Below are 25,927 nucleotides of genomic sequence, written 5' to 3'. Positions count from 1 at the left end.
ATGGGGGGGCACTAAGGCTAGACCCATAATGCCTGCAAGATAGAAAACAAATAATGATGTTCTGTAAAATTAAATTCCCTGTTTATTCTTAGAAAGAGGTTGTGCATCAGCTGTGGTGTGTATTCTGTATAAGGGGATAAAGTGAAGAGTATTACTCCAGTGTGATGCAGGAAAAGACGTTACACAGGACTAGAAGCCATCGCTGGTGGGGTTGTCAAGGACATCAGACACTGGGGCCCCTTTAACCTTTGGCCCCTGCAGTTGCACCTACCTGGTCCAGCAGAATCAGAGCCTCTGCGGTATTACTGTCAGTGACCAGAGCACCTTCTCCACTCCCACTGGGCTCCTCACCTCCATCGGCATCTCTACTAGTCCCATCTGGCCTCCTCCATGGTCAGACAATAGCATTACTCGCCCCAATGTTGGCCCTGTCCGGTTACGAAAAAGATAATGGTGTAGGGGCCACACGTTCCTAGAGGAGCACAAAAGACTCTGCTGCACAACGGGTGATTGGGAAACCTAGGGAAAATGTACAAATGTTCCACTTTGTTCCAAAATGTATAAGGACCTTGAATATTTGTCACAACTGCGGATGCGGACACACTGCCTCAGCTACTGCGTCATTGCACAGGGGCCCAGAGATTTTAGAACAAAAGCTCTGGATCCGCCTTATCTTCACAGTCATTAATGCAGTCGTCACCATAGATTATATGGTCAGCAAGCACCGAAACCACCAGGGACGACAGCATCTGGCATATTCTCACATAGACCACCAGGGATGGCAGCATCTGGGGTATTTTTACATAGACCACCAGGGACATCACTGTCAATCATGTTCCTATCATAGACGGCAGTGTCCAACACGTTCCCACCATAGACTACAATACCAAGAGAGATTAGCAAAATTAGGATTTAGTCTAGAAATAAAGATGACCAAGGGGCGATCTAATAACCATATATAAGGGGACAATACAAATATCTGAGGATCTGTTTATACCAAGGAAGGTGATGGTCATGAGGAGGCATTCTCTGTGTCTGAAGAGAAGGTTTTTCCACCGACATAGAAGAGGATTCTTTACTGTTAGGGCAGTGAGAATCTGGAATTCCTTGCCTGAGGAGGTGGTGATGGCGAACTCAGTCGAGGGGTTCAAGAGAGACCTGGATGTCTTCCTGGAGCGTAACAATATTGTATCTTACAGTTATTGTTAGGTTCTTTAGAAGGACATAGATCTGGGGATTTATTCTAACGGAATATACACTGTGTTCTAAGTTATTATGCAAATTATATTTTTCTATGATTTTCCTAAATAGTCGGTACAAATGACAGTCAGTCTAATAAGTCATCACCTGTTAGATTATACATCGAATTTTATTGAAGAAACCTCCCAATGATAACAGTATAATCTCCAAAATGAATAAAAACTCAAATTGCACTGTCCCAAATTATTATGCACAGTAGAATTTCTAAACATTTGATATGTTTTAAAGAACTGAAAATGTTCATTTGTGGAATTTGCAGCATTAGGAGGTCACATTCACTGAACAAAAAAGCTATTTAACTCCAAAACATCCTAACAGGCCAAGTTACATGTTAACATAGGAACCCTGCTTTGATATCACCTTCACAATTCTTGCATCCATTGTACCTGGAAGTTTTTGGAGAGTTTCTGCTTGTATTTCTTTACATGGAGTCAGAATAGCCTCCCAGAGCTGCTGTTTTGATGTGAACTGCCTCCCACCCTCATATCTTTTGCTTGATGATACTCCAGAAGTTCTCTATAGGGTTGAGGTCAGGGGAAGATGGTGGCCACACCATGAGTTTATCTCCTTTTATGCCCATAGCAGCCAATGACTCAGAGGTCTTCTTTGCAGCATGAGATGGTGCAGTGTCATGCATGAAAATGATTTTGCTCCTGAAGGCACGTTTCTGCTTCTTATACCATGGAAGACAGCTGTCAGTCAGAAACTCTATATACTTTGCAGAGGTCATTTTCACACCTTCAGGAACCTTAAAGAACCCTACCAGCTGTTTCCCCATGATTCCGGCCCAAAACATGACTCTTCCACCTCCTTGCTGATGTCGCAGCCTTGTTGGGACATGGTGGCCATCCACTACTCCATCCATCTGGACCATCCAGGGTTGCTCGACACTCATCAGTAAACAAGACTGTATGAAAATTAGTCTTCATGTATGTCTGGGCCCACTGCAACCATTTCTGCTTGTGAACACTGTTTAGGAGTGGCTGAATAGTAGGTTTATGCACCACAGCAAGCCTTTGAAGGATCCTTACACCTTGAGGTTCGAGGGACTCCAGGAGGCACTAGCAGCTTTAAATATCTGTTTGCTGGTTTGTAATGGCTTTTTAGCAGCTGCTCTCTTAATCCGATGAACTTGCCTGGCAGAAACCTTCCTCATTCTGCCTTTATCAGCACAAACATGTCTGTGCTCAGAATCAACCACAAATCTCTTAACAGTACGATGATCACGTTTAAATTTTTGGGAAATATCTAATGTTTTCATCTCTTGACCAAGGCATTGCACTATTTGATGCTTTTCAGCAGCAGAGAGATCCTTTTTCTTTCCTAAATTCCTTGAAACCTGTGCCCTGCTTAATAATGTGGAACATCATTCTTAAGTAGTTTTCCTTTAATTGGGCTCACCTGGTAAACTAATTATCACAGGTGTTTGAGATTGATTTCAGTGATCCAAAGAGCCCCGATACACAATACCATCTATGAGTTTATTTGAAAAGCAAAAAATTACATCTTTCTGACACTTAAATCCAATTTGCATAATAATTTGGAACACAGTGTAGGCTGAACTGGATGAACAAGTGTCTTTTTTCAGACTTGCTATGTTACTATGTTAGACCACCAGGGACTGCAGCAGTGTCTGGCATATTCTCACATACACCACCAGGGACGACAGAGTCTGGCATTTTCCCACCATAGACCACCAGGGATGGCAGCGTCTGGCATATTCTCAAGAGACATCACTGTCCAGCATGTTCCCACCATAGACCACGAGGGATTGCAGAGTCTGCCATGTTCCCACCATAGACCACCAGGGATGGCAGCGTCTGGTATATTCCCACCAGAGATGCCACTGTCCAGCACATTTCTACCATAGACCACCAGGCATGGCAGCTTCTGGCATATGTCCAGAGATGCCACTGTCCTGCACGTTCCCACCATAGACCACCAGGGATGGCAGCGTCTAGCATATTCCCACATAGACCACCAGGGTCTGCAGCATCTGGCATATTCCCACATAGACCACCAGGGATGGCAGCGTCTGGCATATTCTTGAGACATCAAGGTCCAGCACGTTACCACCAGAGATGGCAGCGTCTGGCATGTTCCCACCAGAGATGGCAGAATTTGGCAAATTCCCACCAGAGATGCCACTGTCCAGCACGTTTCCACCATAGTCCCCCAGGGACGGCAGCTTCTGGCATATTCCCACATAGACAACCAGGGATGGCAGCGTCTGGCATATTCCCTCCAGAGCTGCCACGGTCTAGCACGTTCCCACAAAAGACCACCAGGGATGGCAGTGTCTGGCATATTCCCACATAGACCACCAGGGATGGCGGCGTCTGGCATATTCCCTCCAGAGACTCTACTGTCCAGCATATTCCAGCCAAAGATCATCAGGGACGGCAGTATCCACCATGTTCCTGCCAAAAACCAACAGGGATGGCATTATCCAGCATGTTCCCGCTATAGACCACCAGGGACGGCAGTATCCACTTCGTTCCTGCCATTGAACACCATGGACGGCAGTATCCACCATGTTCTCGCCATAGACCACTAAGTATGGCAGTATCCACCGTAGACCTTCAGGGATGGCAGTAAACACCACGTTCCCACCATAGACCACCAAGGATGGCAGCGCCAGGCATTTTCCCGCTGTACACATCACTGTCCAGCACATTCACACCATAGACCACCAGGAGCATCTCCAATGACCAATTCACTACTGTAGACCACTGGGTGTGCAGTCATTCGCCAAGAACCCCTGTAATATGGGCATTATCCAGCACTGATGTGTGGTAGGAACAACCTGGTCATAGACATGTATTCCTGTGCACCGTTTTTTTCCTGGCCTGCAGTTCTCTAGTTGGAGCCGGCTGTTCGAGCATGATGGGAGTTGTAGTCTTGGAGCACCTGGGAACCACTGGTCAGGTGACACTGCTGTAGATCACTGGAGCTCTGTGTGGAACCAGCACTTTCCTGGGCAATTCCTTTAAGGCCTCATTATGACGCAGCTGAGTGTTCGCCGCCTTCAGCTTCGCATGTTCGGGCCTCCCTGTGGGGGATCAAAAATGGAGAGGAGTCTTCTATACAAGGCTGAAGTTGGTTTGTTATTATTCGTCCAGTCTCTTATTCGGAGCTGAAGCTGGTTTCTTATTCATCAGTTTCTTATTTGGCAATTTTTTCTTTATAGGATTAACAACAAAAAAGCATCACAATAATAACATACAATGCAGCGAGGTGCAATGATGTGAATACACTTAAAAACAGCTAAAAAAAAACTATAAGATTGGCACAAAAATGGGCACTAAGGAGCATTAATGAAAAGGTTAAATGACTTTGGGCCACCAATATCACACTGCAGACATATAGAACAGGGAGTCTCTCCAGCCTGGCTCAAATGGGTTCTGGGTATCAAAGTAGGCAGACAGTCGAATTTGGCCATTTGAATAAGTAACTGATGTTTTATGGGGTTAAATGACTTTGGGCCTTTGATGTCACACTAAGAATACACAGATAGTGATGCCTTGCATCAAACCCAGATCCCTCCAGCCTGGTCCAAATGGGTTCTGGGCATCAGAATTGGCATCAAAGTGGCCAAACAGCCGATTTTCACATATTTGGATAAGTAACTGATGTTTTTAAAGAGTTAAATGACTTTGGGCCACTGATCTCACAGTGCAGACATATAGAACAGGGAGTCTCACCTGAAAACCAGGTCTCTCCAGCCTGTCCCAAATGGGAACGGGGACCTTTGATGTCTCTGGGGTGAGAAACAAGAACACAGCAAAAAAGCAGAGATGTTTAGGCTGTGTGCACACGCTGCGGATTTTGCTGCGGTTCCGGCCGCTGCGGACCCGCAGCAGTTTTTGCTGCGGTGTACCGTAGCATGATTCCCTATGGGAATCAAAAACCGCAATGCAGACGGTGCGGAATTTTTCCGCGCGGATTATCTGCAGTTTTCAATCCGCAGAAAGAATTGACATGTCAATTCTTTCTGCGGATTCCCCTGCGGTTTGCCATCTCCTCCATTGAGGAGATGAAAAACCACAGGGCAAAACCGCAGAGAACTTTTATTCCGGGTGCAGTTGGGCCCATTTGGTCTTGTAAACTGCGGTGTCTGTTCACACGGCATGCATTTTGATAGCGCTGGGCAGCCCGCCTGAGCTAATAGAAGGGTGTCACTACTAGGCTGGCCTGGATGCTGTGCATGGCCATAGTGTGTACAGCGCCGCATACAAGTTTTTATTGTGCATCAATATACCAGGCAACCGCCCCCTCCATGTATTGGTAGGCTGTGAGCAGTTGCCTCATCAATATTTTTGCACCTGTGTTTCCATCTTAATTATATGGGTCCACTGCATCCTGATAGTGCATTTGTCTAGAGGCCTGGACGGATAAGGCTGTGTGCACACGTCCAAAATTTACAAAATCCGCAGCGTGTGCACACAGCCTTACCCGTCCAGGCCTCTAGACAAATGCACTATCAGGATACAGTGGACCCATATAATTAAGATGGCAACACAGGTGCAAAAATATTGATGAGGCAACTGCTCACAGCCTACCAATACATGGAGGGGGCGGTTGCCTGGTATATTGATGCACAACAAAAACTTGTATGCGGCGCTGTACACACTATGGCCATGCACAGCATCCAGGCCAGCCTAGTAGTGACACCCTTCTATTAGCGCTGGGCAGCCCGCCTGAGCTATCAAAATGCATGCCATGTGAACAGACACCGCAGTTTACGAGACCAAATGGGCGCAACTGCACCCTGAATAAAAAGTGCAAAAACACATTAAAAAATATGGAGTGTTAGCTGATATTTTGGCCAAAATACGTGAGCCGGTAACCTGCACCAAAGGTCCCCACGTTTACGGGTCCTAACACGAAACCCTCACCCTGAAATAGCAAAAAAAGAGGACTTACAAATCCTCCAATTATACAAGTACAGAGCGGGCTGAGAAACAAGTCACAATTCATGACTTTGGTCAGCACCGCCATTATTGGCACTGTAACCCTCGGCTGTATCCAGCAACCTGTGGGAAAGCGGATGAACTGGACATTTTCACACAAAAGTGGTGCAGAAGCTGCTGCGACCGACCGACCGACCGACCCTGCATAGCTATACTCCAGCTGAACTTCCCATTGGCTACCACCGCTGCCACTCCACAAGCAGCTCACAAATCACAGAAAAGAGCCCGCCATTCACCAAAGCAACCGCAGAGGTTATCCAGCACCTTCGAGACTAGAGTGTCAGACAGAGCGGCCTCCAGTGCCGGAGATGACGGGAGAGAAAGGATGGACGCTCTAGCCGTACTCTCAGCCTCTCATACAGGACTTTGTTTCCGCCTCTATGGTTTTCCAGTCGTACCGCTCTGTGTGATGGGAGCTGGGAGGTGTGAGAAATATCAGACGGAAAGATGGCGGCGGTCGTGTTCTCCTTGAGACGCAGCGGGTCTGTGCTGAGGACGGCGGGGGCCGCACAGGTCAGAGCGGCTGTGTGTATGTGTGCACGAGAGGGAGACCACTGTAATATAGTGTGTGTGTGAGAGGGGGGACCACCGTAATATAATGTGTGCGTGAGGGAGATCACTGTAATATAGTGTGTGTGAGTGAGAGGGGGGACCACCGTAATATAATGTGCGCGGGAGAAGACCGTCGTAATATAATGCATGAGAGGGAGACCGCTGTAATATAATGCGCACATGTGCGCAAGAGACACCGCCGTAATATAATGTGCGCGCGCGCGAGACACCGCCGTAATATAATGTGCGCGCGCGCGAGACACCGCCGTAATATAATGTGCGCGCGCGCGCGAGACACCGCCGTAATATAATGTGCGCGTGCGAGACACCGCCGTAATATAATGTGCGCGCGCGAGAGACACCGCCGTAATATAATGTGCGCGCGCGAGAGACACCGCCGTAATATAATGTGCGCGCGCGAGAGACACCGCCGTAATATAATGTGCGCGCGCGAGAGACACCGCCGTAATATAATGTGCGCGCGCGAGACACCGCCGTAATATAATGTGCGCGCGCGAGACACCGCCGTAATATAATGTGCGCGCGCGAGACACCGCCGTAATATAATGTGTGCGTGAGGGAGATCACTGTAATATAGTGTGTGTGAGAGGGGGGACCACCGTAATATAATGTGTGCGTGAGGGAGATCACTGTAATATAGTGTGTGTGAGAGGGGGGGAACACCGTAATATAATGTGTGCGTGAGGGAGATCACTGTAATATAGTGTGTGTGAGAGGGGGGACCACCGTAATATAATGTGTGCGTGAGGGAGATCACTGTAATATAGTGTGTGAGTGAGAGGGGGGGAACACCGTAATATAATGTGTGCGTGAGGGAGATCACTGTAATATAGTGTGTGTGAGAGGGGGGGACCACCGTAATATAATGTGTGCGTGAGGGAGATCACTGTAATATAGTGTGTGTGAGAGGGGGGGAACACCGTAATATAATGTGTGCGTGAGGGAGATCACTGTAATATAGTGTGTGTGAGAGGGGGGACCACCGTAATATAATGTGTGCGTGAGGGAGATCACTGTAATATAGTGTGTGTGAGAGGGGGGGACCACCGTAATATAATGTGTGCGTGAGGGAGATCACTGTAATATAGTGTGTGTGAGAGGGGGGGAACACCGTAATATAATGTGTGCGTGAGGGAGATCACTGTAATATAGTGTGTGTGAGAGGGGGGACCACCGTAATATAATGTGTGCGTGAGGGAGATCACTGTAATATAGTGTGTGTGAGTGAGAGGGGGGACCACCGTAATATAATGTGCGCGTGAGGGAGATCACTGTAATATAGTGTGTGTGAGTGAGAGGGGGGACCACCGTAATATAATGTGTGCGTGAGGGAGATCACTGTAATATAGTGTGTGTGAGAGGGGGGGAACACCGTAATATAATGTGCGCGGGAGAAGACCGTCGTAATATAATGCATGAGAGGGAGACCGCTGTAATATAATGCGCACATGTGCGCGCGAGACACCGCCGTAATATAATGTGCGCGCGCGAGACACCGCCGTAATATAATGTGCGCGCGCGAGACACCGCCGTAATATAATGTGCGCGCGCGAGACACCGCCGTAATATAATGTGCGCGCGCGAGACACCGCCGTAATATAATGTGCGCGCGCGCGAGACACCGCCGTAATATAATGTGCGCGCGCGCGAGACACCGCCGTAATATAATGTGCGCGCGCGCGCGAGACACCGCCGTAATATAATGTGCGCGCGCGCGCGAGACACCGCCGTAATATAATGTGCGCGCGCGCGCGAGACACCGCCGTAATATAATGTGCGCGCGCGCGAGACACCGCCGTAATGTGCGCGCGCGCGAGACACCGCCGTAATATAATGTGCGCGCGCGCGAGACACCGCCGTAATATAATGTGCGCGCGAGACACCGCCGTAATATAATGTGCGCGCGCGCGAGACACCGCCGTAATATAATGTGCGCGCGCGCGAGACACCGCCGTAATATAATGTGCGCGCGCGCGAGACACCGCCGTAATATAATGTGCGCGCGCGCGAGACACCGCCGTAATATAATGTGCGCGCGCGCGAGACACCGCCGTAATATAATGTGCGCGCGCGCGCGAGACACCGCCGTAATATAATGTGCGCGCGCGCGAGACACCGCCGTAATGTGCGCGCGCGAGACACCGCCGTAATATAATGTGCGCGCGCGCGAGACACCGCCGTAATATAATGTGCGCGCGAGACACCGCCGTAATATAATGTGCGCGCGCGCGAGACACCGCCGTAATATAATGTGCGCGCGCGCGAGACACCGCCGTAATATAATGTGCGCGCGCGCGAGACACCGCCGTAATATAATGTGCGCGCGCGCGAGACACCGCCGTAATATAATGTGCGCGCGCGCGAGACACCGCCGTAATATAATGTGCGCGCGCGCGAGACACCGCCGTAATATAATGTGCGCGCGCGCGAGACACCGCCGTAATATAATGTACGCGCGCGCGAGACACCGCCGTAATATAATGTGCGCGCGCGCGCGAGACACCGCCGTAATATAATGTGCGCGCGCGCGCGAGACACCGCCGTAATATAATGTGCGCGCGCGCGCGAGACACCGCCGTAATATAATGTGCGCGCGCGCGCGAGACACCGCCGTAATATAATGTGCGCGCGCGCGCGAGACACCGCCGTAATATAATGTGCGCGCGCGCGCGAGACACCGCCGTAATATAATGTGCGCGCGCGCGCGAGACACCGCCGTAATATAATGTGCGCGCGCGCGAGACACCGCCGTAATATAATGTGCGCGCGCGCGAGACACCGCCGTAATATAATGTGCGCGCGCGCGCGCGAGACACCGCCGTAATATAATGTGCGCGCGCGCGCGAGACACCGCCGTAATATAATGTGCGCGCGCGCGAGACACCGCCGTAATATAATGTGCGCGCGCGCGAGACACCGCCGTAATATAATGTGCGCGCGCGAGACACCGCCGTAATATAATGTGCGCGCGCGAGACACCGCCGTAATATAATGTGCGCGCGCGCGCGAGACACCGCCGTAATATAATGTGCGCGCGCGCGCGCGAGACACCGCCGTAATATAATGTGCGCGCGCGAGACACCGCCGTAATATAATGTGCGCGCGCGCGCGAGACACCGCCGTAATATAATGTGCGCGCGCGCGCGAGACACCGCCGTAATATAATGTGCGCGCGCGCGAGACACCGCCGTAATATAATGTGCGCGGGAGAAGACCGTCGTAATATAATGCATGAGAGGGAGACCGCTGTAATATAATGCGCACATGTGCGCAAGAGACACCGCCGTAATATAATGTGCGCGCGCGAGACACCGCCGTAATATAATGTGCGCGCGCGCGAGACACCGCCGTAATATAATGTGCGCGCGCGCGAGACACCGCCGTAATATAATGTGCGCGCGCGAGACACCGCCGTAATATAATGTGCGCGCGCGCGAGACACCGCCGTAATATAATGTGCGCGCGCGACACCGCCGTAATATAATGTGCGCGCGCGCGACACCGCCGTAATATAATGTGCGCGGGCGAGACACCGCCGTAATATAATGTGCGCGGGCGAGACACCGCCGTAATATAATGTGCGCGGGCGAGACACCGCCGTAATATAATGTGCGCGGGCGAGACACCGCCGTAATATAATGTGCGCGAGAGAGACACCGCCGTAATATAATGTGCGCGAGAGAGACACCGCCGTAATATAATGTGCGCGAGAGAGACCGCCGTAAAATAATGCGCGCGCGCGCGACAGAGAGACCGCCGTAATATAATGCGCGCGCGAGAGAGACCGCCGTAATATAATGCGCGTGCAAGAGAGACCGCCGTAATATAATGCGCGCGCGAGAGACCGCCGTAATATAATCCGCGCGCGAGAGAGAGAGACCGCCGTAATATAATGCGCGCGAGAGAGAGAGACCGCCGTAATATAATGCGCGCGCGAGGTAGACCGTCGGAATATAATTTGCGCGCGAGAGGTAGACCACAGTAGTATAATGTGCTCACGCGCGACAGACCGCCGTAATATAGTGTGCGTGCGCGAGGGTGGGAGACCACCATCCACATGTGGGGTACGCGTTCCTGCCATAAGGGGTCTGCTGCCTCTGATCTCCCACCCCGTCCACATGTGGGGTGCTTGCTCCAGCCTGGAGAGTCCGCTGCCCCTGAGCCCCCTCCTGTCCACATGTGGAGTGTGGTTTCCTGCCAGGAGGCGTTCGCTGCCTCTGAAACCCCCCATCCACATGTGTGGTGCGCACTCCTGCTAGGATGGGTCTTCTATCCCTGTGCCCTCCTGCCTGGAGGGTCCGCTGTCCCTGAGCCCCCCGTCCACATGTGTGGTGTGCGCTCCTGCCTGGAGAGTCCGCTACCCAGGATTCTGCCATATTTGCCGAATTTAGCGTTATTTCTCAGATAACATGGCGGACGCTCTGGCGGGGCCGAACACATCCACTGTCAGTACTCGGCCTGTAGTGTTGTCCGCCGTCATGTCCAGGATTATAAACTGTAAATGAGGCAGATGTGATTCCGGCGTCCTCTACTGGTGACACATTGTAACAAACTGCAGACAGGACAGAGATTCCATACAGTGTTTTGTGTTCGGGCCACGATAGGCGACCGCTTGTTTCCATTACATCTGCCACCATCGAGGCTGTTCAGGATGACCCATAACGCACGAGAGCACCATGCCCCTGGTACATTAAAGCAAACCCTCAGCTGTGTGAGCAGGACCAGGTCAGGGGTGGGAGTACAGCTTTTGGATGTAAATCTGGTGGCTCCTAATCGCTGACACCTGAATGATTCCGCACTCCTCAGTACACCACATGTCCCAGAGTGTGTCAGTAAATGCTGCCTGGGTCATGCGGCCGGCCCCGCAGAACGTAGGGGTCCGCCACATCCAGAGCCTCCCCCTCAGATACCAAGAACCTAGAGCCGTGCACAGAATGGAAACACGACTGTGACTCATGGGCACATCACCAGCGCGCTGCCCAGCCAGGGTCACGAGCACACGGCGCCTGGAACAGGGTGACCCATACAGAAGCCAGGCTGCCTATTGTTCTCCAGCTTTTCCCAAGAATAGTTATGATTAATTCTGACACTTCTGTATTTGTGCAGCTTCTCTGTGACTTGTTGCCAAGTGATTCTTTTAGAGCTGTAATTTTACTTTCAGATAGAATAACACCGCCATATTGCAGACAAGTTGCATGCAGCTGACAATGAGGCTGAGTTCACACGTGGCGTTTTTTTCACGTTTCCGCGGCGGTTTTAACCGCGAAAACGCGAAAAATAAGCATCCCATGCATTCCTATGGGATTCCGCAATGCTGTACTAATGCTGCGGTTTTTACCGCGGCGGAATCGCTTCGCGGTAAAAACCGCAGCATGCTCATTAATTTGCGGAATCGCGGCGATTCCGCACCCATAGGAATGCATTGTTCCGCTTACATCCCGCATGTGGCTGTGCACACCATGCGGAAAGTAAGCAGAACATTTGAGGATGGTACCCACGGTCCGGAGGAGAGGAGACTGTCCTCCGGGCTTTGGGTACCATATCCCTGTAAAAAATAGAATTTAAAAATAAAAAATATTGTTATTCTCACCCTCCGGCGTCCCGCGCAGCATTCCCGCTTCTCTCCACGCTCTCGTTCCCAGTAGTCCTTTGCGAAAATGCCCGCGATGGCGTCCGTTCTCGCGGGATCGCGAAGTCTCGCGGTCATTCGCGCGACGTCATCGCGAATTACCGCGAGACGTCGCGATCCCGCGAGAACTGACGTCATCGCGGGCATTTTCGCAAAGGATTACTGGGAACGGATGCGCGGGACGTCGGAGGGTAAGAATAACACCAGTTTTTATTTTTTTTTTTTACATTCTATCTTTTACTATTGATGCCGCATAGGCGGCCTCAGTAGTAAAAAGTAGGTCACACTCATCAAACACTATGTTTGACGAGTGTGACCAACCTGTCAATCAGTTCTCCAAGCGATGCTACAGATCGCTTGGAGAACGCTAGCATTTTGCAAGCTAAATACGCTTGCAAAATGCTAGTTTTTCCGCGGGAAAATCACGGGAATTTAAAATGCGATTTTCCCGCGGACTGGAATTCCGGAATTCTCGCGGTAATTTCCGCGAGAGTTCCGGTACGTGTGCATTTAGCCTGAGGCCTGTGGTGAGTTGTGTGCAGCTTGTGACCCGCAGCAGAAAATGCAACACTATTGGAATCACTTGTGATTCTGTGTTGCTCTTGGGACTGATCACAATGCCACCCCATAGGACACATTATATGTGAGGTCTCGTGATGCATGTCTCTGTGTCGCCAGGGTCCTAGCCCAAGTAACTTTATAGGTTCTAATCCTGGTTAGAAGCTGAGGCCCAGATGTCTGTAATCACTGGGGTCACGGCTGCCCCACTGGGTTCTGTCATGGTTGTATTTAGGAGTGAGGCTGACCCTTGAGGATGCCTGCTGTCTATTATTTCTGGGGTCACAGTTGTATTTAGGGGTGAGGCTGCTCCCCAGGTTCTGCTGACCCTTGAGGACTCCTGTTATCTATTATTCCTGGGGTCTCTTGTATTTATGGCAGTGCCCCCACTCCCGAGTTTTGAAATTAAAGCCTCTTTGTTTCGATCTCTGTGGTTCTTTGTTCTGGGACCTGAGTGCAGCAGATGATCTCATGGGATCTTGTGATTGTAGATTTTCGGCTTTTATTTCCCGGTCTGATGATTTGATTGAGGCTTTGTGTGTGCAGTGTTCAGGGACCGGACAAGGATGAAGTCAGAGTACAGCCAGGTGGCACAGAGATGTTTGATCTTATGTGGTTGGAGGAATTGATGGGTTTTTTGGTGTTCGTGGTCTCTGTGGTCACCCAGACTTTATTCTCGACTTCTACCATTAAAAATACAGAAATCCCAGTGGCTCATCCACACTCCCGCCAAGCATTCCCAGCCCTTGACCACATTGTCTGCCTTCACCACCTCCGTTCACAGGTCCGGTCACTTATCTCAAGGGGTGGTCAGAGGTTATTATTATTATTTATTATTATTATAGCGCCATTTATTCCATGGCGCTTTACCTGTGAGGAGGGGTATACATGATAAATACAAATACAGTAATCTTAAACAATACAAGTCACGACTGGTACAGGATGAGAGAGGACCCTGCCCGCGAGGGCTCACAGTCTACAAGGGATGGGAGGATACAGTAGGCGAGGGTACAGGAGTTTGTGTGTGCGCGGCATCCTGGGGGTCTCATGTTCTGGACCACCTCAGATCTTTGGGGCATTTCAGGCCCATAATAGAAGAAAACAAAAAGAAAAGTGTCATGTATATTGATTACATTCAAAGGGTCATGTTCTTTGTCCTGATTTACATATCTGGGTGGGGGTAACCCTGTGTATTGAGGGTTCGTCCTGTGTACGTGATGTGCTGAGGTTTTCTTCTCTTGCTGGTATCTGCAGATCTCACGAGGAGCTCAGACCGCTGCGGCCCCTGCCACTGAAGCGGCAGCCCGCATAAAGAAATTTGCAATTTACAGATGGGACCCTGACAAGCCTGGAGATAAGCCCCGCATGCAGACGTACGAGATCGATCTGAACACGTGAGTTCTGCAACGACCTGAGGGCTGTGAACTAAACGACCACTGTTCACATAATGATTACTGCAGTAGTGATGACTCATGTACGCGGCTGAATACCTCAGTATGTAACGAGGAGCATGGAGTGCAGAATAGTGAGTGCAGCTCTGGAGTATAATACTGAATGTAACTCAGGATCAGTAGTGTAATGTATGTACACTGACTGCACCAGCAGAATAGTGCGTGCAGCTCTGGAGTATAATATAGGATGTAACTCAGGATCAGTAATGTAATGTATGTACACAGTGACTGCACCAGCAGAATAGGGAGTACAGCTCTGGGGTATAATACAGGATGTAACTTAAGATCAGTAATGTAATGTATGTACACAGTGACTGCACCAGCAGAATAGTGAGTGCAGCTCTGGAGTATAATATAGGATGTAACTCAAGATCAGTAATGTAATGTATGTACACAGTGACTGCACCAGCATAATAGTGAGTGCAGCTCTGGAGTATAATACTGAATGTAACTCAGGATCAGTAGTGTAATGTATGTGCACAGTGATTGCACCAGCAGAATAGTGAGTGCAGCTTTGGAGTATAATACTGAATGTAACTCAGGATCAGTAATGTAATGTATGTACAGAGTGACTGCACCAGCAGAATAATGAGTGCAGCTATGGAGTATAATACTGAATGTAACACAGGATCAGTAATGTAATGTATGTACACAGTGACTGCACCAGCAGAATAGTGAGTGCAGCTCTGGAGTATAATACTGAATGTAACTCAGGATCAGTAATGTATGTACACAGTGACTGCACCAGCAAAATGAGTGCAGCTCTGACGTACAATACAGGTTGTAACTCAGGATATGTCATGTTTTATATAGATGAATTGTATATGTAATCTGTAATTTGGTGATGATGGGAGGACGATGGCTTTGATATTCTGACCAGTCCATGCCTTGTTTTTCTTCCCCCAGATGTGGCCCCATGGTTCTCGATGCGCTCATTAAGATTAAGAATGAGATGGACGCCACCTTGACGTTCCGCCGATCGTGCAGAGAGGGTGAGTGCGCGCGCCTCCACGTGGCATTGCAAGTGCTTGTCTGACTATCCTCTGACTTCTTTTCTTCTTCTCCAGGTATCTGTGGCTCCTGTGCCATGAATATTAATGGTGGGAATACACTTGCCTGCACTGTAAAGATTGACACTAACCTGAGTAAAGTCTCGAAAATCTATCCCCTCCCCCACATGTATGTTGTGAAGGATCTGGTGCCTGTAAGTGCTGACGCTTCTTATCTAACGCTGGCCTGGGTCTATTTATATTACATGGAGTGGAGGAAGTTTGTGTAGTACCCACTGTGTCCAGGAGGAGGGCCTCCTGCTGTCATTATATTAATAGACAGTGACTGCACATAGGGGCCTGGTGTCGTCCGTCATCGGGTGGGTCTGAAACCAGCTTATTCTCAGGATCAATGGGATGTCTGTTGCTTATCCGAGGCTGACATGACTACTTTGGCTGCTGTTCTCCCGGTGTCGCTGCCCCATCATGGCGCTATAGATGTGAATAGGGTCTTATTGCGACACCCAAACTACTGCAAAAAGTTGGACTTAAAGTTTGTTGAATATCGCAACTGTGTAGGTGATGCCATAAGACCCAATTCACATCTGTAGCGCCATGACAGCTCTTACCGTCTCGCCCTAGCCTAAAACCATCTGTATCTTTTCTCCATCAGTGACCTTTAGAATTTTTTTTTTTTTTTCAAGGATTTGAGTAATTTCTACGCACAGTATAAATCCATAGAGCCCTATCTGAAGAAGAAGGATGAGTCTAAACAGGGCAAGGAGCAATATTATCAGTCCATCGAGGACCGAGACAAGCTGGTGAGTCGTATCCGAGCATCAGGCCAGATCTGAATACTCCAGAGCTGTGCTCACTAGTCTGCTGTGCACTTCCATTACTTCTACCGTTCTTGCAGTGAGTGACCGTGTTCCCCTCTAACATAGGACGGCCTCTATGAGTGCATTCTCTGTGCTTGCTGTAGCACCAGTTGTCCCAGTTACTGGTGGAATGGAGACAAGTATCTGGGTCCCGCTGTCCTCATGCAGGTAATGTCTGGGTCACATATGGGAGTGAGACAGCCCCTGAGTCTTGGGGAATATTTTCTTTCCGATCTCCGGATGTCTGTGCTGGGATTGGGCCTGTTCCTTAGGGCGAGTTCACACTGCAGGTCTGTGACGGACATGTATCTGGGTTGTGATTCCTTGATTTTTGGACTCTTGCTCTGTTCTGGGTTTCAGGCTTATCGGTGGATGATCGACTCCAGAGATGAATACACAGAGGAACGATTATCCAAACTGCAGGATCCTTTCTCGCTGTACCGCTGCCACACCATCATGAACTGCACCAGAACGTGTCCCAAGGTAATAAGCCAAGGTGTCTGCTGCGGGCGCTACCCTTATACATGGAGATCACTGTGTGTGACTGCCGTATGCAGCAGTCCTATTATGTAGGCCCTGGCCTTAAAGGGGTTGTCTACTTAAAAACATGCGCTTTACTTACCCTCCTGGCTCAGGGGTGACGATGCTTTAGCCAGTCACTCAGCGGATTGTGAGGCGTAGATCAGAAGAGTCATTGAGCTTGGCGATTGGCTGCAGTGCTGTCAACTTGACGTTAGGGTGCAGCCAAACAGATTGGTGCAGCAGTGCTGGACCCGTAGAAAGGTAAGTAAAGCGCAGTTTGTGAAGGGAGGTTTCAAAGATGCCTGACTCCAGGCGAAAAAGGGTTTTGGTCTTTTGACTATGCACCTTAAAGTTGTCCCTAGTTGCTGCTTCTGGTGGGTTCAGCACATTAGCTGATGTTTATGGGGGTGTCTTGACAACTCAGCTGATGAAGAAACACTGCATTGAGGCAGAGAAAGATCAGAATGGTGGCCGCAGCTGTCCGTTCACTGTGCCGGGGTGGCAGAGACCCTTGAGCTGATTTTCAGGCTCCACATTCCTCTATGTGGGTGCGGGACCCACAAGTATCTGTCATAAGATGTCTGAGCTAGGACTTGTCCTGTATCTGTAGACTCCTTGCTGGTGCTCTGGATGTGACTGGAGGAGCTCTACCTATCAATTATGCGATCCTGTCCACACTTTATGTATAAAAACCTGTGACCTGTTCTGTCTTATTTTAGGGCCTGAACCCTGGGAAAGCTATCGCTGAAATTAAGAAAATGATGGCAACGTACAAGGAGAAGGCGGTCAGCGCCTGACACGGCAGCGCTGCGGCCATCAGTGTGACCTGTGTGCATCCTAATCCTCCTTGTTCAGCGCTGCTACCATCAGTGCACATCTTAATCCTCCTGGTGCAGCGCTGCCATCATCAGTGTGACCCACGCACATCCTAATCCTCGTGGTGCAGCGCGTTCAGCCAGGGCCTGGCCTGATCTCTGCAGCTGGGACGTTGTCTGCCGAATCTGCTGCTTCTTATTAAGTTTTATGCTTTATGGAAGTTAATGACTAAATTGTAAATTCATCTAATTATTAAAGATCGCGGTCTCTGGATGTGTGTGGTGTATGGAGGAAATGTGGAGGGAGGAGGCTACCATCATTGTATGTAAAGCCACTGCTGCCCATTGATACCAAGGCGATGTCCTCATTACATTGCTGGGAGCAGCAGGGAAGTCCATAGACGCACAGTCTGATTGCCGACTGCGGAATCGGGGTCAGACGGCTCCAGGTTCTGATCAACTGGATAAAACAAATCCACAGTTATCTCGCCATGACCTGGAAGATACAAACATAAGATCTGGAGAAGAAACCACCCCTGCTACTGCTGTAAAGTGCTGACATAGCTGGGGTGGCTACAAGGCAAGTAAAGAGCTGGGATCACCATGTCTCACAGAGGACCGGTCCCCAGATCAGGGGCTTCCAGCTTCTACTTTTTCTGCTTGTCCGTCTGATGTGGATTTTTGTTTCTTAACCCCTCGTATGGTTCCTGAAATTTGGGATTTTTTTTTTTAAATTTCTGCTCATTTTGATGTTCTTTACTTGGGGGTATGGCTTTATTCAGCTTTGCATAAATACCAGTGCCCATCACCCCCTTTATAAAGACTATGAAAATGGCAGAAAAAAAAAAAGGCTGAAATCTGAGCCCTTACGGAGGGGATTTGAACAAAAAAATAACACTATGCACCCAGGGGAGCAGAAAGTGTCGACCTGGGCTCTTTCTGGTTCTTACCAGTATCAAAGATGGGTTTCGGCTTGTGCCGATGGACTGACCGTGTACAGAGCCGCCTCATCTCATCAGTTGTTAGCGTATTTGGGCCTCGACATAAAATGTTGACGCAATTCCAGCTCGGTTCAGGATCACAATGCTGCACTGCCCTGTAAAACAGTATACGTTGCCCCAGATGTGGCGGGCTGCTGCTCGGGGCAAATAAGTCAGAAGCCTGGCACTTGTAGCGTCGTAACTCGCCGAGATCTGTCCGCACCAACGTCCTGTCATAACTGCAGCAACAGCCTGTATCCAGCGCAGCGTGGCCCCTCCTTTCACAGTGTGTGATCTTCGAGACCCCTTCGTCTGCAGGGTGTAAGTCCTGCCTCTGTTGGCGACTCCTCCAGCCGCAGGGTGCGAGTGCTGCCTCTCCATCCACAAGGTGTGAATGCGACTTCTCTGCGGGGGGCGGGCTTGCCCCCTCATTCCCCTCCCACCCGGGCCCTCTGTCCCCCTTCTGCTTTATAGGTAATATGTGATAAAACTCCGCTGATCATTACACGTGTGCCGTGCATGTAATGGTATGTGTTGACCACAGTGCACATTATGGCGGCTACTCCTGGTGCATTGCATCTACACCTATTCCCCGGGGGTCTTGGTTTGCAGGGTTTATATGTCTGCCATGTAGCACGGGCCTGGGGCTGAGCTGCAGAGCACAGGGGTGGCACATTAGCCGGCTTCCGGCTGCCAGTGGCGGTGAAGTGATGCTGCCACTTCTCACACACTTGACATCTCTCAGTGCCTCTTCTAGTGGAGGAGGGCACTCAGACAGCTGTACCTGCTGCAGAGAAGAGTCCTCCATGGATCATAGATGCAGCACATACTCCAGTCTGTACGGTACTGACCAGTGTAGGGTCGGGGCTCCAGTCTATCTGGCATGGGGGGGCTCTTGCGTTATTGGAGCTGCAGTACCAGACATGACCTGAGAACCAGAGAGGCGCAACTTCAAGAAACCATAAAAAGACAAAGCTATTTCTGATCTCTGCCTCGCTGTTGAGTCTTTCGCTGCCCAGCTTCAGTGGCCACCTCGCATCCCGCAGGTCGTTGCGATGTCACCGCGTTGTTTTGCATTATCTGCGATTGAGCAATGATGATCCACCATCTTTGACTGCACAACCTGTATCTCGGCCATCATCGTCCTGGCCGTAAAGAGGAACTAAGAGCTGCCCGACTCGGTGTGTGCACACGCTGCGGATTGTCTTGCGGATTTGTCAAAAACCGCAGGTCAAAAGGCCTGCGGGTTTCCCCTGCGGTTTGACACCTGCCATGGATCAGGTGCCAAACCACAGCAGAATCCACGCAAAAAATTGACATGCTGCGGATTTGAAACCGCAGCAAATCTGCGTGGAAAAATCTGCACTGTGCACAGCGGTTTTCATTTTGCATTGATTTTAATGGTACTGTACACCGCAGCAGAAACTGCTGGAGATCCGCACGACCAAAATCGCTATGGATCCGCAGCAGAATCCGCATGCGTGTGCACACACCCTTAGGCTGGGTTTATACTGCGTTACACCGCAGCATAACCCGGTGTAACGCAGTTCGTTAACGCTGCCATTAACTCCTATTATCGGGCACATCGCCAACGCATGCCATAATCGGTGTGCGCTAGCGATGTGCCGTCATTCAATGATGGACCCTTGGACGCAGGCTGCAGCGTCCGAGGGTCTGTCACCGCTAGCGCAGATAAAGCATCTGCGCTAGCGGTATAGCATAATGCGATCGCGTTATGCTATAGCGTTAATGCAGCCCGTCAACGCAATGCGTTGAACGGGCTGCCTTAACGCAGTATGAACCCAGCCTTATACTTGCTCAAATTGCCTGCAGGTTGATGCAGGTCCAAGTCCTTAGTCCGCCCATTGATTGGGCAATAGATCCCCGAGCTGTGCGCAGCTCAGCACAGATGCAGTTGGTAGCCCATGCTTTCCGCTATGTACCTCGCTCCTGTCTGCTAAACCACGTACTTCTCATAGGTCAATTGAGACCCCCCAACGATTTACAGGTAATTCAAGCGTCAGCTGATAGGAAATACCAGGGAGACCGATCAGCTGGAGGATCTGCCCGACCACTGACCTGCCCCAGCTGCGACAGCTCCCGGTAGCGACCTCCCAAGCTACTCCTCGTCTCCTGTCTGCAGCTTGATGGACTGAGCTCCTGGCATGCTCTGTGCTGCTGTCTCCACCTCTGACCCAGCAATGAGGACTCTTGGCGAAGTGACCGGACTGAGTGCGTTACTGGCAGATGACCATTCAGCGCGCGCAGTCCTCAGCGCGGCCTGGAGGCTGCTGACCGGTGCGTCCTGTCATCTTATTAATGTGCTGGTCATTACGCTCCGGTGTGTTACTACAGAGTGGTTACAAGAAGCTGAGATACAACGGTGTACGGGGATCTGTGAGAAGGTATCACACTTAACGAGCTTAGATGCAACCACTCAGCAGACAATATCACTTCATGGCGTTAGATACGGCAGCCTGGCGGACAGTACAGCGTGGGATGGGATTAGATACAGCAGCGCGACAGTCAGTACCGCACGGGATGAGAATAGATACAGCAGCGCAGCAGTCAGTATTGCACGGTCGTGCGCTGATCTCACTGGGAATTTCTACTTTGTTGTCAGTAAAATGTGACTGAGAAATCCAGGAATGAAAAAGAGGAAACGACACCGAGATTATAGGAATTAAAGAGCGGTCACTGCCTAGTGTGTTTGAGGGTGGTATTATGTTATATTTATGTACATAGGGGCAGTATTATAGTAGTTATATTCAGGGCTTTTTTAGTTAAAAAAAAATATTTGGTGGTGCACATTTCTGATTTCTCATTATTCAGTACTGTAGTCTGTACACTAATTTCAATCAAAAACTGTAATTCAGATTGCAAAAGAAAAATAAAAAATGACTAATACTGTATAAACGTTTTTTTTCACTTGCAAAATATGGTTTTCGTATACCCTAACCGATTTACCTAGGCTGTATTCTATAAGAAACGCCAAATTTTCATCAGCCACGACGTCTCGAGTTCGTTCTTTTTACTTTTTTTGTCAATGGCTGATCGCCGACCTCGAAGTATCCAAGAGTCAACGTACTTTGTTGGATCAAACCGCTTCAAAGGTGGCCCAACTAGCCTGACAAAAACGAATCAAACCAAACAGACTGGCCCCCCATCAGTGGTATATAGCCCCCCATCACAGGTCACCAGCCCCCATGCTGCCGTGCACCTTAAAATAATGAACCATTCATTCTTACCCTCCGCCACGGCTGCCAGTCCGTGCTTCTTCCTGCTTTCGCCGGCGTCGTGTGACAGGCGCAGCAGCGATGACGTCATTGCTGCTGCGCCGGTCATAGACGGGTACAAGCAGGAAGAAGCAGGGACTGGAGGACGGCAGCGGTGACAGAGCAACGGAGCATAAGAATGAATGCTTTATTATTTTAAGGTGTGCAGCAGCACCTTCAGATTTTCCGGTACGCCGTACCGGCGCAAAAACACTGGTTATATTCTTGTACATAGGGACAGTATTATAGTAGTTATATTCTTGTGAATAGGGGCAGTATTATTGTAGTTATATTCCTGTACATAGGAGCAGTATTATAGTAGTTATATTCTTGTACATAAGGGCAGTATAATGGTAGTTATTATTCTTGTACATAGGGGCAGTATTATAGTAGTTATATTCTTGTACATAGGGGGCAGTATTATAGTAGTTGTATTCTTGTACATAGGGGGCAGTATTATAGTAGTTGTATTCTTGTACATAGGGGGCAGTATTATAGTAGTTGTATTCTTGTACATAGGGGGCAGTATTATAGTAGTTGTATTCTTGTACATAGGGGGCAGTATTATAGTAGTTGTATTCTTGTACATAGGGGGCAGTATTACAGTAGTTGTATTCTTGTACATAGGGGGCAGTATTACAGTAGTTGTATTCTTGTACATAGGGGGCAGTATTACAGTAGTTGTATTCTTGTACATAGGGAGCAGTGTTCTTGTATGAGGGTGTAATTTGCAGTTTTCCTCTGTGTAATATGTCCTCTTTACGGGCAGAGATGTATATGGTTCTCCCTATGTGCCGCATCCAATGCTGCGGCAGCGGAGGATTCGGCTTTGTTGCTCCAGACCCATTAATACCAGTTTGTGGAGCCGTCCTTGGTGTTCCCTGGATGTCATTGTGTCCTCATGAAGTGGATGCAGGTGAACAATGAGGCAGGTGCAGGTCGATCCTTGGCTCCCGTCCCATCATTCTCTCTGGTGTCGTCATTGTGCCGCCCGTGTTGTTCTGCAGGAGACTGTTCCAGCCTCAAGAGACGAAACCTTTGTATAGAGCAGGAGCGGCAGTAGGTGATGGGGTCGGGGCACAGATGTTCCTGTGGGGCGTAATGAATGGCGCCATCATCTGATGACGTTGCATGATCTGTCGGGGTGTAACCCGGGCCATGGCACTTAGGGGGCTCAAAAGGTCCCTTTGCCCAATATGAAAAGGCTATTTCTAAGGAACACCTGTGATGGTTTGGGGGTGCTGTTGAAGCCCAGGAGCTTCACGTTCCAGCACTTGGTCAGGCGGTATTACTGTAGACTTGGGTTGCGGCACATGTGTGGTAGTCTCCGCACAGGGTGATTCAGGGTGGGGGGTGGTTGAATGTGGCAGCCTGTGTCGGTGGGAGGGTGACTGGCTGGCTGCAGCCTGGGGTGTGAGGGTGACTATATTGGTGGTGGCAGCCTTCGCCCATTGGGATGGGGCAAGGTTGGTATGGGGGGTAGCCTGTGCTCGGCGGAGGGGGCCAGTGCCCAAGGGAGGGGGCAGTATATGCTTGGGGGTGGGACAAGGTTGGTATGGGGGTGTGGCCTCTGAGCTCGGGGGTGGGACACGGTTGGTGTGCGGGGCGGCCTGTGCCCAGGGGAGGGGTGATCTCTACTTGGGGTGGGACAGGGTTGGTATGGGGGGGATGCCTGTGCCCGGGGAAGGGGCGGGTTGGCAAAGGGGTGGTCCTTTGCCCAGAGGTGGGGTTGAGGGCGGAGGGGCCTGTGCCCGGGGGAGATGCCGTCTGAGCTTGGAGGTGGGGCTGGGATGGTATTGGGGGCAACCTACTTTTTACCAAAAAATACGCTTAAGGTTATGTGCCCACGTCGCGCTTTTCAAGCGGTTTTTTTTTTTTTTTCTTCCTGAGCAGAAACGCATGCGCTTTTTGACGCGATATATTATATTGCCCATATAATTGGTATGCGGAATTGCCCACGATTCTGCAAAATTAATGAACATGCTGCGTTTTTTACCGCTAAGCGATTTCGCAGCGGTAAAAAGCGTCCCATTGGCACAACATGTGCGTTTTCTATTACAAATGCATGGAATGCTTTTTTTAAGCGTTTCTGAGGCAGAATTGCGCGTTTAAAAACGCCATGGAAATGCCTAAAAAAGCTACGTGAGCACACAGCCTAAAAGAAGCTTCCCATTCATTTTAATGCATTTTGCACTTTTTGTGCATATTGATGCGTTTTTTTACTGCGAAAAAAATGCTTTGCGGTAAAAACGCAGCATGCTCATTAGGCTGAGTTCACACATGGCTTTTTTTCGCGTTTCCGCGGCGGTTTTAACCGCGAAAAATAAGCATCCCATGCATTCCTATAGGATTCCGCAATGCTGTGCTAATGCGGTTTTTACCGCGGCGGAATCGCTTCACGGTAAAAACCGCAGCATGCTCATTAATTTCGCAGAATCGCGGCGATCCCGCACCCATAGGAATGCATTGTTCCGCTTACTTCCCGCATGTGACTGTGCACTCCATGCGAAAAGTAAGCAGAACATTTGCGGATGGTACCCACGGCCCGGAGGAGGAGAGACTGTCCTCCGGGCTGTGGGTACCATATCCCTGTAAAAAATAGAATTTAAAATAAAAAATATTGTTATTCTCACCTTCCGACGTCCCGCACAGCCTTCCCGCCTCTCTCCACGCTCCCAGTCCCAGTAATCCTTTGCGAGTGATGACGTCCGTTCTCGCGGGATCGCGAAGTCTCGTGGTCATTTGCGCGATGACATCGCGAAAGACCGCAAGACGTCGCGATCCTGCGAGAACGGACGTCATTGCGGTAATTCACGCAAAGGATTACTGGGACCGGGAGCGTGGAGAGAGGCGGGAAGGCTGCGCGGGACGTCGGAAGGTGAGAATAACAATATATATATATTTTTTTTTATTATTTTTTACATCCTATCTTTTACTACTGATGCTGCATAGGCGGCCTCAATAGTAAAAAGTAGGTCACACTCATCAAACACTATGTTTGACGAGTGTGACCAACCTGTCAATCAGTTCTCCAAGTGATGCTACAGATCGCTTGGAAAACGCTAGCAATTCTGCAAGCTAATTACGCTTGCAAAATGCTGGTTTTTCTGCGGTAAAATCGTGGGATTTTAAAATACAATTTTCCCACGGAATGGAAATCCGGAATTCTGGCGGTGATTTCCGCGAGAGTTCCGTTACGTGTGAACCCAGCCTTAATTTCGCGGTAAATTCCGCATTTCTGGCTGTTTTCTATGTGTCTGGGGACGCGCGGAAAAAACGCGCGTTTTCTGGGAAGGAGTCCTGTTTTTATGCAGAAATTTTCTGCATACGTGTACACATAGCCTTATAAAGAGCAGATGACAGAAGAGAGACCCGGACTCGGGCTTCTCCGCTGCTCTCGCATGACCCCAGTACTGTCTGAAGTTGAACTAAGCTTCTAGCGACGGTCGGACCTGTGCGGCCAATCAGGCTGCAGCTTTCATTTCTTCAGGCGTGAGGAGCTTCGTGATTGGCTGTTACAGACCACGCCCCGGCCGTAGCGTCGTCCTGTGTCCGGGGTAACGGTTCAGTATGAGGAGTTGTTGGCTGTGACCGGTGTCGGAGCGGAGGTACTACAACTCCCGGCATGCCCCGCGTACAGCACCGGCGGCCGGTACCGACATGGCCGCGGAGACGGGTGAGAGCGGCGAAAATACCCACAATGCACTGGGGTGGGGGATGGTCGGGAGGCTATTAGTGGGGACTGGTGCCGGGGGAGGCTATTACTGGGAGTCTGGGACTGGTGTCTGTCGAGGGGGGGCCTGGTTGTTGGGCTATTACTGGGACTTGTGTGGGGTGGGGGGGGGGACTGGTCGGGGGGCTATGACTGGGACTGTTGTGGGGGTGGTCTGGTCAGGGGGGTGGGACTGGTGTCGGGGGGCTGTTACTGGGACTGGTTTTGGGGACAGGGGGACTGGTTGGTGGGGTATTACTGGGACTTGTGTGGGGGGTGGTCTGGTCAGGGGTCTATGACTGGGACTGGTGT

General features: G+C 50.0%; 2 protein-coding genes across 7 annotated transcripts in view; both read left to right on the top strand.

Annotated features, from left to right (window-relative positions):
- Positions 1-6,464: 6,464 nt before the first annotated feature.
- SDHB (succinate dehydrogenase complex iron sulfur subunit B) lies at positions 6,465-17,920 on the top strand. The gene is made up of 8 exons (XM_073570261.1): positions 6,465-6,746; positions 14,248-14,387; positions 15,351-15,436; positions 15,512-15,648; positions 16,138-16,254; positions 16,378-16,479; positions 16,672-16,794; positions 17,553-17,920. Exons 1-8 carry the CDS (start codon positions 6,681-6,683, stop codon positions 17,628-17,630), a joined length of 849 nt encoding a protein of 282 aa, XP_073426362.1. The 5' UTR covers positions 6,465-6,680; the 3' UTR covers positions 17,631-17,920.
- A 2,741-nt stretch (positions 17,921-20,661) lies between these two features.
- The window catches only part of ATP13A2 (ATPase cation transporting 13A2), a 45,781-nt gene continuing 40,515 nt past the window's right edge, over positions 20,662-25,927 (top strand). For 2 of the 6 annotated variants that reach the window (XM_073570257.1, XM_073570255.1), the window contains exon 1: positions 20,664-20,926. In XM_073570257.1, coding sequence (XP_073426358.1) covers positions 20,794-20,926 — 133 coding nt within the window. In that variant the 5' untranslated portion in view covers positions 20,664-20,793. Of the gene's footprint in view, positions 20,927-21,013; positions 21,034-25,450; positions 25,580-25,927 lie in introns of those variants that run through there. The other 4 variants (XM_073570260.1, XM_073570259.1, XM_073570256.1 and 1 more) reach the window with 4 other exon arrangements.

The sequence above is a fragment of the Dendrobates tinctorius genome, unplaced genomic scaffold (assembly GCF_039654945.1).
Source record: "Dendrobates tinctorius isolate UK_male_01 unplaced genomic scaffold, ASM3965494v1 ptg000028l, whole genome shotgun sequence".
In the NCBI taxonomy this organism is placed as follows: domain Eukaryota; kingdom Metazoa; phylum Chordata; class Amphibia; order Anura; family Dendrobatidae; genus Dendrobates; species Dendrobates tinctorius.
This window is presented reverse-complemented; position numbering and strand designations above follow the sequence as displayed.

Excerpts from the sequence above, each read along its gene's own strand:
- SDHB (XM_073570261.1), top strand. The coding sequence starts at position 6,681 with ATGGCGGCGGTCGTGTTCTCCTTGAGACGCAGCGGGTCTGTGCTGAGG. Across the intron at positions 16,255-16,377 it reads TCGAGGACCGAGACAAGCTG|GACGGCCTCTATGAGTGCAT; the intron begins GTGAGTCGTATC and ends CCTCTAACATAG. Across the intron at positions 16,480-16,671 it reads GTCCCGCTGTCCTCATGCAG|GCTTATCGGTGGATGATCGA; the intron begins GTAATGTCTGGG and ends TCTGGGTTTCAG.